Source organism: Sinohyriopsis cumingii, chromosome 3 (genome assembly GCF_028554795.1).
Source record: "Sinohyriopsis cumingii isolate HCF-2022 chromosome 3, ASM2855479v2, whole genome shotgun sequence".
Lineage (NCBI taxonomy): Eukaryota > Metazoa > Mollusca > Bivalvia > Unionida > Unionidae > Sinohyriopsis > Sinohyriopsis cumingii.
In genome coordinates, this window is record NC_142963.1 from 122,694,560 (window position 1) to 122,708,823 (window position 14,264).

The 14,264-nt window shown below is 35.6% G+C and overlaps 1 protein-coding gene across 2 annotated transcripts in view; it reads right to left on the reverse strand.

Annotated features, from left to right (window-relative positions):
* The window catches only part of LOC149803751 (nucleolar RNA helicase 2-like), a 90,485-nt gene that overhangs the window by 74,046 nt on the left and 2,175 nt on the right, over positions 1-14,264 (reverse strand). For both annotated transcript variants that reach the window (XM_089953520.1, XM_089953519.1), the window contains exons 2-3: positions 5,627-5,852; positions 4,016-4,099 (exon numbers count right to left, since the gene is read on the reverse strand). In XM_089953520.1, coding sequence (XP_089809646.1) covers positions 4,016-4,099; positions 5,627-5,852 — 310 coding nt within the window. The remainder of the gene's footprint in view (positions 1-4,015; positions 4,100-5,626; positions 5,853-14,264) is intronic.

Genomic DNA, 14,264 nt, shown 5'->3' on the forward strand with positions numbered 1-14,264 from the left:
AAAAAAAATGTAACTTATGTATTAGATTTAATACAAAATAAATTGTTCTCTTAACAGACATCATCACTGCTTTAAATGCATTATTATAGTTGCCGTTTTTTTCTCTTCAATCAGTCGGAAAGAGAAGCCACCGCTGTCCTCTTTTCCTTTGCTCTTCTCCATTTGACAGTTCCAAGCACAATGAGTCATTTTAACTCTGCTTCTTCTGCCTTCTGAACGGAGGATGCATGTAGACTGGCAATGTCAGCTTCAAGACGCAGCTTTTTGGCTTAAGTTCTTCCACTTCTACCATGGCTAACTCCTGCTTCTTTCCTTTTCTGATTTTCTCCTCCTGCTCCTCCTCTGCTTTCTTCTTATCCAGATAGGCATGGTACTTATGTCGTGTAGAGATGGCATATGCCATCATTTCATTGTTAATGATGATTTCCATAGGTCCACCTGCTTTTCTCATCGTGTCAATGATTAGCCTTCAAGCTCTGAGGCTTTCTCTGTGGAGGTTCTTAATAGATATCTGTTTATTGACAGAAAATCCTCTCTCCGCTGTTTCCTGCCCATGTGACAACAATATTTCCTGGAGAATATTCCAAAGTTCAACATATTCCTTTCTTTTGGAAAGGACAGAATAAAACACTCCATCAAGGCTGTCATCTGTTCTACTGAAGCATTTCAATGGATGATTGTCCGATTGGACAACTTCACCCACTAATCACATCGGGACTCTACTTCTCTTCCTGCCTCACACATAATTCATAACAGTGTGTAGTTACTGTGTACTAATTTGCATTTTACCTTTAGCATGACTTGTAAGGGCTCCCTTCTCCCATCAAAGCCAAGTTGATAGACTTTTTACACAATGTACAAAAACGCCTTTCATTTACATGTTTTATCCTTGTTCAGCTATTCTTTGTATTTCTCTTGTTCAAGGCAGATATCGTTGAAAGAGCAAAGATCTGGCATTTTAAACAGGAGGTGAAACAAACTGAAGATGTAAATCGACTTAACAAATTTTGAATCCTTGAGTGCGTGTTACTTTCGCACACTTTCTACTTAGAGTGTTTGTTCAATATAACCAAAATTGAACTGGCTGAAAGTATTGTTAAAAAAAATAATCAGGAATTAGGGCAATAAACCTATTGATCAAAAGAAAGCCAGGAAAACCAACGTCCAAATCTAACAACCTTAGGCAATTTTATTTGTGATAATAATAATAATAAGGTCTTTGTATAGCGCCTAATCTTTAGAAGCTCTAAGTGCTTTACAACATTAGATAACACCTAAAAACATATATGATATGATAATGAAAAACAAACACCATGAAATTATAAAACAAAAACATGCTGAAAATAGTTATGGTGCTGACTGCCTTTGATGAAGGGTGTAGCTGGCTTGCTTTGATGAAGACTGCATGTGTTATCGAAGTCGCCGCAAAGGCCAACTTTGGATGGCCAAACAAATGCTCATTTGTTACTGTGGCGGCAATGAAACTGTATGGGTCATCAAAAGAAAGAAACCAGGAAAACTCAACTATATACTGACTATACATCCATGTTTATTTGTACCCCTACCGATTTTAATAACGAAAACGTTTAATGTGATAAAACGTGCACAGAACAAAGTCAATTGAATCACTGATTTATAATGTATAACCTGACTGTGACCAGTATGGCACTAATACTGGCATCCCCTGAACCTTTCATGCTTAATGGACATTCCATACAAACAAGGTTCCATATTATTTCCATCAGACAACATAATAATGTAGTTCATCCTATTCTGTAAATGCCGGATAATTCTGTAAATTACCATAACGCTGAGAGTTTGAAATTATATCCCTCTGCACACATGAACATAGAAATTAAGCTTGTTAAATCCATGTGAAAGGCAATTTTTTTTAATTTTCATTCAATCCTTTGCTAGATGTGACACTGTAAATATCAGAAGCAGACAGCACATGTATGTACATCTGTAATCATGCACAAACCCCTTTGTTGAAAATGGATCTAGAGCATGTCTATTATAATGAAAACTTCGTTAAGCATAAAACGCAGATTATCAGGTTAGAAATTATAAATCAGTGAATGAATTGCACTTTTTATCACATTAAAGGTTTCCATTATTGAAATCTGTACTGGATTACTAACCAATGGGTTGGCAACATTTGTTTTTGTGTGACAATAGTCTCCGTTAAAATTCATTTATTATTATTATTATTGTTCAGCTAGTAAAATATGATGCTGTGATTTCATTGCAAGCAATAGTGAAACTTCTTGTCATCCCTGAAGATGTCTCCACGTGTGAATTCTGGAATTCTCTGAAACTTGTTTTCTAAACAATGGTCCATATCTGTGAAACAAAGTTCTCATTTCACTTGGTTGCTTGCTTTCTTTGATCACAGTTTTGAATGAGTCGGTTATTTTAAGGTAGTTTAATTAGATTACAAACACAATAACATTTATAACAATGTACGGTTGGTCAACTGAAATGAGGTAGCTGACATACGACTGGGGTTGCTGGTTCTTAAGCATGTAGGATTTGTATGCATTTTAACACTTTTTAAAATTAGTTTTATCAATCTGCCTTCTTTATTTCATTCAAAAGATGTAAATAATGTGATAATAGAAAAGGAGGCCAGCTTTTTATTTAGTGCAACAATACAACAAATGCTTCTGTTCATCTGTTATAAAAGCTTGGTCGGCACTTAATTAGGTTCTCAGAGAATGCTCGTGGACATAGCTGTTACGATAGATTGACACATTTTACGTTTAATTAACAGGACACATTGCATTTATGATGAGTACACGTAAAAGGAACTAAAAGATGGTACTAGAACACAAACTGGAATCGGACTAGTAATCAAATGAAGATGGGTGCCATTATTCCTGTTTGTCTTACAAGCTGTATGATCAAAATGTTTGCAGAGTACTGAAAGTGGGTCTGAGCAAATACAACAGCAGATGTCCCAGTCTGTTCATTTTTTAAGTCAGGCAAGGAACATTTTACAAGTTGCTAGTCTTAGGAGCTAATCACATTATTTACTTTAAGCATGCCATTCATGAAATTAGTAGGGAAAGTCTGAATTCTAGTAAATTGTTTACATTCTTGCCAATGGAAATAATAATGCTATCTTAACAGAACTAGAAATAATGCATATAGGTGCATGCAGATTTAAAGTTTGCGACAAGTGAGAAGGTAGGTGGAACAAGAGAATTTTCCAAAACCACATGCCCTGGACAAATATATGAAAAAATATTTGCTCAGACCTGGAAAGTCATCTTTTCACATTGAAAATCATTCAAGGTGACTTTCGATGTAAATTAACTTATGCGTGAAAACTTGAAGACAGTTTAGCCTGTGAAATCTCATTCAAGTATTACCGCAACTGAACAGGTGTCAACTGTGTAAAATCATCAAAGGGATTTAAATTAAGCTCCCACAGATAAGTGAATAAAGGTCACTACTTGGCACTGAACAAGTATCAAATTCATGGCTAGATCAAAGGATTATTTTCATGAACAATGAAGCAAGTGCTGCCTTTATAAGCTATGGGATGTATGTTATATTGATTATGAAAAAAACTGCTTAGACCCAGATATACTGACATATTATGTGATGGCAGATCTGGATCTGGGCAATTTTGCAGCTGAATTCAACTCATAAGCGAGTAATGTGGTAATTATTGTAAACACTGTGACATAAAATATAAACGAGGAAATGTGTAAAGTTCATGTTTTGAAAATAGTAACAAGTCAACCAATTATTTAACACCATTCATAACAAATTTTAAAAAAATTTGTTTAATACTAATATTAAAAGAACAAGTAGAAACATGTAGGATTTCATATTTTTACTCTTCTCAATTTTTCCAGCCAATGGAAAGAGAAAAGGTGGGAATGGCGATGGATGGACACAGATGGAACAGGAAATTTTCTCTTCTTAACCATCCTGCTTAGTATAAATATGAAAGGTCGTAGCGGAATGATTATAAAAAAATATGGAAAATATAAGCAATACTTACTTGCTTGTGCCACCACATCCTCTCCATTCATAACATGGTTGAATGTTAGGTACTGCACAGGGAACAAAAAATTGATTCCTTGTGCTGCAAATAAAATTATATTTTGCTCATTTATTTTACGATTAAGCACAAAAATAAAATACTTTCTGATTTAGAAAAAGGTAAAGAAGATTCTATTCACTGAAAAAAAATACATTCTTTGTGGTGTGATTCATTATAAATGGCTAATAATTAAATCCCCATATTATTAAAATACTGAGCACATGCTGCTCGTTCTCATTTACATCCCTTTGAAAGTGAGGGAATCACAAATTTATAACAGGGACTCTCGTATATAGAGTTGAGACTCCCAAGTTACATGAGTCCAGGACTCCTCATCCTGAAATTCTATTGAGAGCCCTGGCATCCACTCACCATGTTCATGATTTTATGTATCAAAATATTTATACAGTGTGCAAAAAAAAACTGAGATAAATGCAAAAACTTAGCCAAGAATAAACAACTAATATACATGCAAGCCCCTCAGCTCAATCCACTGAGAGTAGGTGTTATCAATCCCAGAGCTCCCAAAGAAAGAAGGGTTGATATTCAGCAACGCTGTAAATATATATGCTTCAATCTGTGTGGGCATCTAAGCTTGGTGCATAGCTGTCAACCCACAAGTACAAAGATACTGACTGCTTATGACAAAAATATTGATTTTAAAACTTTAATACATATTTAACATTTACAACATCTACAACCATCAGTAAAGTAGGACAGTACCTGAATGAATTAATGTTAAAATTATGTGCTGCACTCTTGCATCTTCTGAATGGAGAACCAAGTTCCATTCGGGTACCCATTTAGAAATTGCAACAGTGCAAAACACACATGCAGACTCCAGTTGTTGATAGGGACCTTTCTTACACCTTTGCTTTTTTCTGAATCATTATCGATTTGAATGTACCATCTGAAAGAGAAAGGTTCATTTCTAAAAGAAATTTAGTAAACTGAACTTCGATCAAATTACATCAAGGTATTTATATATGTCATAAGTTCATGCTGAGCTGTTGGCGATGACACAGCAAGCTGATATTTATTAGCTTTTTCTAATGTCATGGCTGCCTCAATGCCCAGTAGCGAAATCACATTACACAATTTGCAAAAAGTTTTCTCCTTTACTAGATAGTTTCACTAATCTACACAAGATGACACAACTGTCCTTCCAGATCTGTTTTCTTTTCATTCCTGAAGAAAATTATGAATCTTCTACTTTTTCTTTTGACATGAATAGAAGTTAAATATTATCAAGATGAAATACAGTGTTAGCAGTAACTGATTGCACAATCCAATATGGCGGTTAAAGACAGGCATGGTAGCCTCGATTTTGAATGAACCAATCATATTATAGAACTCTATTCCTATCATAATGGAACCGAATACCTTTCCAAAATAAAAAATTGCAAGGAAATTCATAATCAAATTTTTTAAAATAAATAATATAAAAAACAACAGATTTTTAACATGAAGAATGAACACTCGTATTCAGGTCCAAAATATGGGAAAATGGGAAATGGCAGCTATGTTGGTGTAGTTATGTATGCTAATAACAGGTTTATTTTAAGTTACCTTGAAGCTTCTTGATTGTTGCCTCTGAAAGATCAAAATTTGAAAATGCCCCTTCAATTTCGTGCCTGTGGAGGTCAGGTTTAGGTACCATTTGTTTCTCACTTTTTATCTCCTTGTCTTCCTCGCCATCTGCAAGGGCCTGTTTTGTCTCCTGTACTGCAGAACTTTTGCTTCTCTTTTCCTGATGAAAGCCATTGCTTATGTGTTTCTTCTCCTTCTTAGATTTCTTGTTTAAGAAAAAGAAAATAAATACAATGGGAAATTAAAAAAAACTGACCAACTGCCCTTTTTGCTTGTGTCTACAAGATGGGGCTGGAGTCAAGCACTTGTATAGTGTGTGCAAGAACAAACAAAAATAAAGCACTGGGCACTTTAGTGCAATTATTGATGAATCTACAATGAATGTAAGAATGACAAAGATGTTAGCACCCAAAGGTGACCTTAATGCAGACTCATGAAAATTATAGTCCAGAGCCATAGTTCTTAAAAGCTTATAGAATACTGTAGAATAGACTTTGAAAATGATGTGTCAAGAACCAGAAGCTGCAGCTTAATGCATGTCTATTTTCAGATCAAGCCCCTCAGGATTATTTAAAAAAATATAAGTTACCCGAGAAAGCTTCGACTGCACTGATGAAATGCAGAAATTTGTTTTCAAGATGTTGACCTGCCATAACATGGTGCATCATGCTAAAACCAATTTTTATCCCCAAACCCCAGAACACGTTTTAAAAAATATGATTTTCAGTATATGCCCATTAAATGTGTCATGTAAGCAGTCATAATTCAAGCTGATGTAAAACTGTCATTTGAGCAGTTTAAAAAAGGCAATGAGAATGGATATAAACCACCATTGCATGGTTTACATAACCGGCTTACAACAGCAACTATGGTGCGTCTGAAGACTGCAGTGGGTCAGCCAATTGTGCTAAGCTGCATAGGTAAAAACGAAACGATCATGATGTGAAACAACTCATCTTAGGTGAATCAAACATGTGCTAGATGTGTGTAAGCAAATAAAAATTATTACATATCACTGCCTTGAATGTGAATGTTTCAGCCATCTGTATTAAAGATTAATGACATTTCTATGAACAGCGTTAACATTTCTTTGATGTCAGATTTTACCCCATATATATACATATAAGAAAAACATGTCTTGATTATTTCAGCTGTTGAAATAGTGTTCAAATGTGATTAATTTTTTTAAAGGCGATTTAGGAAGCAAACAAAATTAAATTTCAGTACTCTTGGTTAACAGAGTTTTGCGTTGTGAAGCATGGCAGCCATAAAAAAACATGCAAAAAAGGTTTTTTATTAAATATACTTGGCACATATAGCAAACAATATATGAACATGCATCATTTCTCCATGTACCATGCCTATCAAGACAGGAGACTACATGTAACATTCGACACACTGAATTGAATATTCTGATTAGTTAAATGACCTATGTTTTTCATTATGATTTTAGCCATAAAATAGATTGATGCAATATAAAAAGCACACACCTGTTCTGTGCACAGTTGATTTGTGCTGATAAAGTATTACCAACCATACAAGACAGAGACATTTAAATGTAGTATAGGTTTGTGATAACTATTTTTCTTTGAGCCCTGAACTGGATGACCTGCAAATAGGGGCTCTCACTATTTACCAAGAGCTCTTCCCACCAGTGACCCAAAAAGTCTATTATCTGGCTGCCAAGGAAAACTTGAACATTTTGTCATGCACATAAATTGTAATGCCACTCTGCCAGAATTTTAGAATATTATGGACATAGCCCATTTTGGGTTTTAGCATTTTTTTGAAAATCTTTAATAGAAAGCAAGTATGAAGTGGAGGCACAGCAGCTCCATTGTCAAACTGTTAATCCATGGGTCACAGTTTTTATAACTGTCCATGTAAACCTGGTTGTCTGCCTTGAGGTATCTTTGGCTCCAATTTAGCTGGCCTTATATAGCCAATAATGTGTTAAAAGTACCATTGAAACCAATAAAAAATAATAGTTATAGAGATTTCTGAAGCAAGAATGCCTACTTTTTTTTTTTTTATATATGCCTGACCATCACACTCAGGGTTTGGAGCAAAATGTGCAATAATCAAGAGACGACAAGTTCCACTTGATCATTTATATATCCTAAGGTAAGGTGGCAAAAACTAACCCACAAGTTTCTTTTAAAAGTATTTGTACATTTTATCATTCATTTGCTGCACTTTCAGAATTTTAGAATTGTCTACTGTCAAAATATGTTTCCTATTTAAATAACTGCTAAAATTAATGTAATTTTAAGTTCATTTCTTGACAATATGAGAGCAGTCATTTTAATCAGTCAAATGCAAAGCAGTTTCCCTAATGCACCTCTCCTTTTATAACTCACACACAAGGGTGGGGTGGGGTGTAGTGTATGTTATGTTTAACAACAATTTTAATCATTTTACATTTTTGGTACACATCTATTATGTATGTAAAATAGTAAAGTGCAATTGTTATAGCCGTGTAATTATTTTTCACAGAATAATTTTTTATCTGTTTTAAAATCTTGAGAGAACTTGTTCACCGTCAAGTCAGTGAAGCCATGTGACCAACTGTAGATGCCATTTCTCATACTTGAAATTTACAAGTTCAATGTCTGCATCTACATCACTAAGTCAACTGAAATTGACAATTTATAAAAACGAATTGCTACCTACATTAATATCAGAGCCTTTACCTTAGTCATTGAAGCTTTCATTATTATGATTCTAATCGTGAAAAGTACTGAATGAAATCCGTGACAGTTTTGGAGAGTGGAGAATACTACTCTTTAAATAGCAGATTTCGAACAGAGCATAAACAGTGACCATGTGATCTGATGTATTGGTCATTCACAGCAATGAATGGGGTATCTAATATGGGGTTTTCCCCGAAGGTGGCGCAACGAAAACCAGCTAAAAGTGGCTGATGTTTACAGTAGGAGTCAAAAGGTGCTTCCATGCGAATGGAGTAGAGGTGTCCAAAGGTGCTTCCATATGAATGGAGTAGTGTCATCCAAAGGTGCTTGCATGAGGTAAGGGGTTAAACGAGTGTACGAGTTACTGAGGGACCTCCAAACAGTGCGATGGGAGGCTGATGTACTGCTTAATGGCTTGTAAGTCGTTTTATAATGACACTGAGAATATTTGTAAATAAACCAATTTTTCTTATGAAGTTGTGTTATTCTATATAAATTACATTTATTTCAAGATGCCCAATGTCTGGAAGATCGTTAACATTACTCCAGCCCGTTTCAAACAACATTCAAGTGTATGCGAGAACCTTGGTGTATTATGTCATTGCTTTCTGTTGTTGTTGATTAGTCTGGTTTCCTGCTTCATCATTGGCTACGAAGCTCAAAGCAAGAAATCTCTGATGTTACGACCAGACTAACTGTTGTTACACCATGAAAAAAGGTTCCTTTTCCCAAAAACTAGCTACCGTATTTACCGTATGTTTTCGGACTGCAACAAATAATTATTTTTTTCGTCGTCCAAATACATATCAAATTCTTTAATTAGGTGTCCGAAAACATACATTTGAAGATAGATTTATCCACCCCCTCCTGATGTCTGTAACAAAGTTACCATTAGCTCACATGACGATGTGCTGCCATGAAGTAAAACAAGCGTTTTGTCAAGCACCACGGAAAGGATAATGAATGAAAATCAGGCATTACTTGCCTATTTTGTCTATGTGATACATATCCATCCACCAGAAAACACAGCCATACATGTATTAGAGCCACGATTGTGTGCGTATTTTCCAAAAGAACCACCATATTACTATATAATCTTGCAATCCACAGTTTAACCCTCTGCTAATCGGTGATCATTAAAATCTACATTACCAACGCGCGCAAGCTTAATTTCTGTGTAATTAAGATATTAATGCAAACTAAATAAAAAGATTTTAGAATTATAATTTTTAAGATATTTATGACAGAAACATTAGTATCAAGAGTAGAAATACCGGTACATGTATGATGGCTAATCTTAGAGCACCAAAGGTGAGAGGCTCCATATGGGGTGAGTGTTGTATGCACACATAGGAAGGGTAAAAATAACAAGCAAGTTGCAATATACGAGTCGGCGTTTAATATGTTGGTATTTTTTTTAAAAAAAATAAAGGTGGTCTATTTGTTGTGGTTCTCTCTTTTTTTCTCCCCATCTAGCCGAGGGTAGCTTCAAAATGAGTAGAGCTCGCTGACTCGAAACAACCGACTGCTCAAAGATTATTTTGATGTACTGGTATGTCGGAGATTTCAAGGTGTCTAGGTGATAACCGTTAATAATAAAACTTGTGGGATTTCTTTGACATGTGTGTTCAGAAATAAAATGCAGCCATCTGGATTTCATTAAAAGAGCACACGATGTACCGAACATTTAGCACCCACAATCAATATTTATCGTCTAAAATGAGGTTTACTACCAATAGAACAATAACTATGTTTAAACCTTGGTATATAATGCCTCAGGGATAAGGGGTTTGTCTTGTTGCACAATGCCAATGAATTTTACTAATCCATACCGACTCTCCGATGTATTGTTTAATGATATAAAGCAGGGGTCATGGTTTCTAATCAAAGCCATAACTGTCACACCTGTTTAATGTGGTTTCATGTGTAACAACATCTACACCAACAACCAATTAAATTTTTTTAGCCGAATCATATAAAATATAAAGTATAAATAAAATAACCACCACTATCAGAAGTTTATATACTGGATAGCTGTCGTTGTGAAACATAATATTGTTAGTACTGTAATAATTTTGATGGATAAGTTTTCATACGTTATGCAACAAGCAAGGAGGCACTGCCTAGTTCGTGGAGGAACTCTCCCTTGCCGAAATCGTCTCCAAAGAGGCCGGTAGGCCGTCCACAGAAGTGACTTCGAATTAATGAATCTGAGAATGCATCACAAAAAGAACCGCCTAGAAAGAAAGCTGCTCTAGATGACGAGTCTGATTATCTTGAACCCGAGAGTGCTCCACCCGGTTTTGTACGTGGTCAATATAAACATTATACATTAAAGCAAAAGCAGGATATCGTTAACAATGCAAAATGTCTGGGAATTAGACCTACAGCAGAAAAATTCAAGATTCCGAAATCCACGGTGAGTACCTGGATGAAAATTGACTTTTCTGCCGATCTGAACTTGAACGGACATTTGCCTAAGTGTGGACGACCCATTTCATATGGACAAGCTATGGATGATAAGATAGCTCAATGGGTGCTTACTTAACGTGACTTGAAAATTCCAGTCAGTGTTGAGGGAATATGTATATATGCCAAGGAGCTTGTCTCAACAGAATTTCCGGAGAGCAAATTCCATGCCAGTCGTTCATGGGGAGAGAGTTTCATCAAAAGACATGACTTTGTGCTCAGACACAGGACCTCTCTTGCCCAACGTTTACCAAAGGATTTGGAAGAAAAGACTGCTTCGTTCCACAAGTTTGTGATGGATAGATGTGAGGAGGACGAGTTTGACAATAAGTTTATTATTAACATGGATGAGACACCAAATGTACTTTGATCTTATGCCAGGGAAAACGGTGGACAAAGAAGGAACGAAAAGCGTTCTGATTCGTACAACTGGCGCGGAGAAGAGACACATTACTGTCATTCTAGCTGTTGCAGGTTCTGGCGACGTATTTACCACCAATGATTATTTTCAAGGGAAAGAGACAGCTAGATCTGAAGGCTCCAAAAGGGTGGATTATCACAGTTCAAGAGAAAGCATGGATGGACGAAACGCTAATGCTGCGATGGATTGAAGAAATTTATTTGCCATTCACCAGAAGAGAGCGATCACTATTAGTTATGGACTCGTTCCGGGCTCACATCACTGATGACGTAAAGAAACAGTTGCAGCGCGGAAACGTTGTGCCAGCAATAATACCTGGAGGCTACACATCCAAATTGCAACCTCTTGATGTGAGTATCAATAAACCTGTTAAGAGCTACCTCTGCCGCAGCTGGACAGAATACATCAGGGATGCTACGAATGCATTAATACCATCTAATGAAAGCAGCAATGGACGGATCAAGACAGCCAGCAAACAAACTGTATTGGACTGGGTTGTAAATGCCATGGACACATTGAAGGAAAAGCGCACAATGAAAATTAAATCTTTCAAGGTGTGCGGCATCAGTGTCAATCTGAACGAAAGTGAAAACGCGCTGATCAGAAATGACAAACAATTAAACAATATGGATGATGATAGTGATACAGAATTTGTGGGCTTTTCGCCCAAGGACCTACAAAAGGCTATGGACAAGCTACTTGATACTGAATAATATATATAAATATATTACAGCATTAAATCATATTTCTTTCCATTCTTTGATATTGCTACTTATTGTGTATGGCTTAATATAACAATGTTTATCTATCTATCTGCATACATACATACATAAATATATACATATGATTAAAAAATTTAAATTATATTAGTTCATGGAAGTTCATGATCACAATAAATAATTATCTACCAAATGAAGCGAATTTTGTATTAGTTAAAATAACAGTAAATACGCTGTGAATTTTACAACAAAACGAGGCAGCAGATCTTCCTAGATTGTGTCCGAAAACATAAATTGTAGAAAAAATTATAGCAGAGCAATGTCCGAAAACTTACAAGGCATTTAAATATTATATTTTCAAAAAAAAAACGGTGTCCGAAAACATACGGTAAATATGGTACTTTCAGATTTCTAAGGAATCATCTACGTTGAAAAAAATATTTATATTGTTCAATTAGTAAAAAACTGAGGCCATGATTTCACTGCAGACATCAGTGTTACTTCTCATCTTTGAGGATATCTCAAAGTGCCAATTCAGGAATTCTGTGAAGTTCACTTCTCCACAATGATCCCATCTGAAACAATGCTCTTAATTTGACATTTCGCTTGGTGGCCTTGCCATCTTTGATCCACATTTATGAAAGAGTAGGTTAATTTAAGGTAGTTTAATCACAGTACGTACACTATAATATTTAGAACTGTGTTAGATTGATCAATTGGAACAAGTTCAACCAACTTACCATGGCGACTAGATATTACTCAAGTAGAATTTCCATGCCTTTTAACTTTTCTTTTATTCAATCTCCCTTATTTCACACAAACATACAAAGGAATCCAGCCTAAGCATGAGCCAGTTCCAAGTGATATAGTCCTTTTAAGGTTTCCAGTGATTGTTCTGAAGGATTTAATACTATGGGTCAAAAGAAGAGGGTTTTTAGTTACCATCCGCATACCAAGGTCAGTCGAAATAAATTTCTTAATTAACCCATTACCTCATACAAGCGTCTTTGGACGCCTTTACTCCATTCACATGGAAGCGCCTTTTGACGCCTGCTGTAAACATCAGCCATTTTGAGCTGGTTTTCATAGCACCACCTTCAGGGAAAACCCCCCTATTAGATACTATATTCATTTCTGTGAATGACAATTACATCAGATCACGTGGTCGCTATTCATGCACTGGTCGATATCTGCTATTTAAAGTAACTGGGTCATAATCTCCACTCTCCAAAATGGTGGTCGCGGATTTCATTCAGTACATAAGAAGTTTTCAAGATTAGAATAACAACTATGAAAGATTCAATAACTTAGGTAAAGGCTCTGATATTGATGTAGGCAGCAATTAGTTTTTATAAATTATCAAATTCAGATGACTTAGTGATGTAGACGCACACGAAAACCTTGTAAATTTCGAGTATCGGAAATGGCAGCTATGGTTGGTCACGCGGCTTCATTGACATGATGGTGAATGAGTTCTCTCTTGATTTTGAAGCCCATAAAAAATTCTTCCGTGAAAAATAATTACACAGCTGTAACAATCGGATTTTACTCTTAACTTTTTCCACATATAACAGATGTGTACCAAAAATGTAAAATGGTTAAAATTGCTGTTAAACGCAAGATGCACTACATTGCTTAACAGTTCACAGGCAGGATTTCATTCAGTACTTACTAAGTTTTCACGATTAGAATCACAACTATAAATGATTCAATAACTTAGGTAAAGGCTCTGATATTTATGTAGGCAGCAATTAGTTTTTATTGATTATCAAATTCAGATGACTTAGTGATGTAGATGCAGACGAAAAACATGTAAATTTCGAGTATGGGAAATGGCAGCTACGGTTGGTCACGCGGCCTTGCTGACATGACGGTGCACGAATTCTCTCTCGATTTTGAAGCATATAAAAAAATTTTCCATGAAAAATAATTAGACAGCTATAACAATCAGACTTTACTCTTAAATTTTTCCACATATAATAGATGTGTACCAAAAAAGTAAAATGGTTAAAATTGCTGTTAAACATAACATACACTACATTGCTTAACAGTTCACAGGCAGACCTATGTGTATGCTGTTGACTAGGGAACAGGTGTTCTATTTATAGGACGCTGCACTTTGTCACTATGCTCTATGAGGTAAAGGGTTAATAGAAATGATTGGAGGGTGAAACTTCAGTATGAGATACGGCCAAACACGGTTGATCTCCCCTACCTACGAAGTCAAAAAAAAGTAGAGACCTACTTGCAGTAAGTACAATAAGTATTTACATGTAATTACAGTAGGTATTGGCATGTATTTTCATACAAGTTTG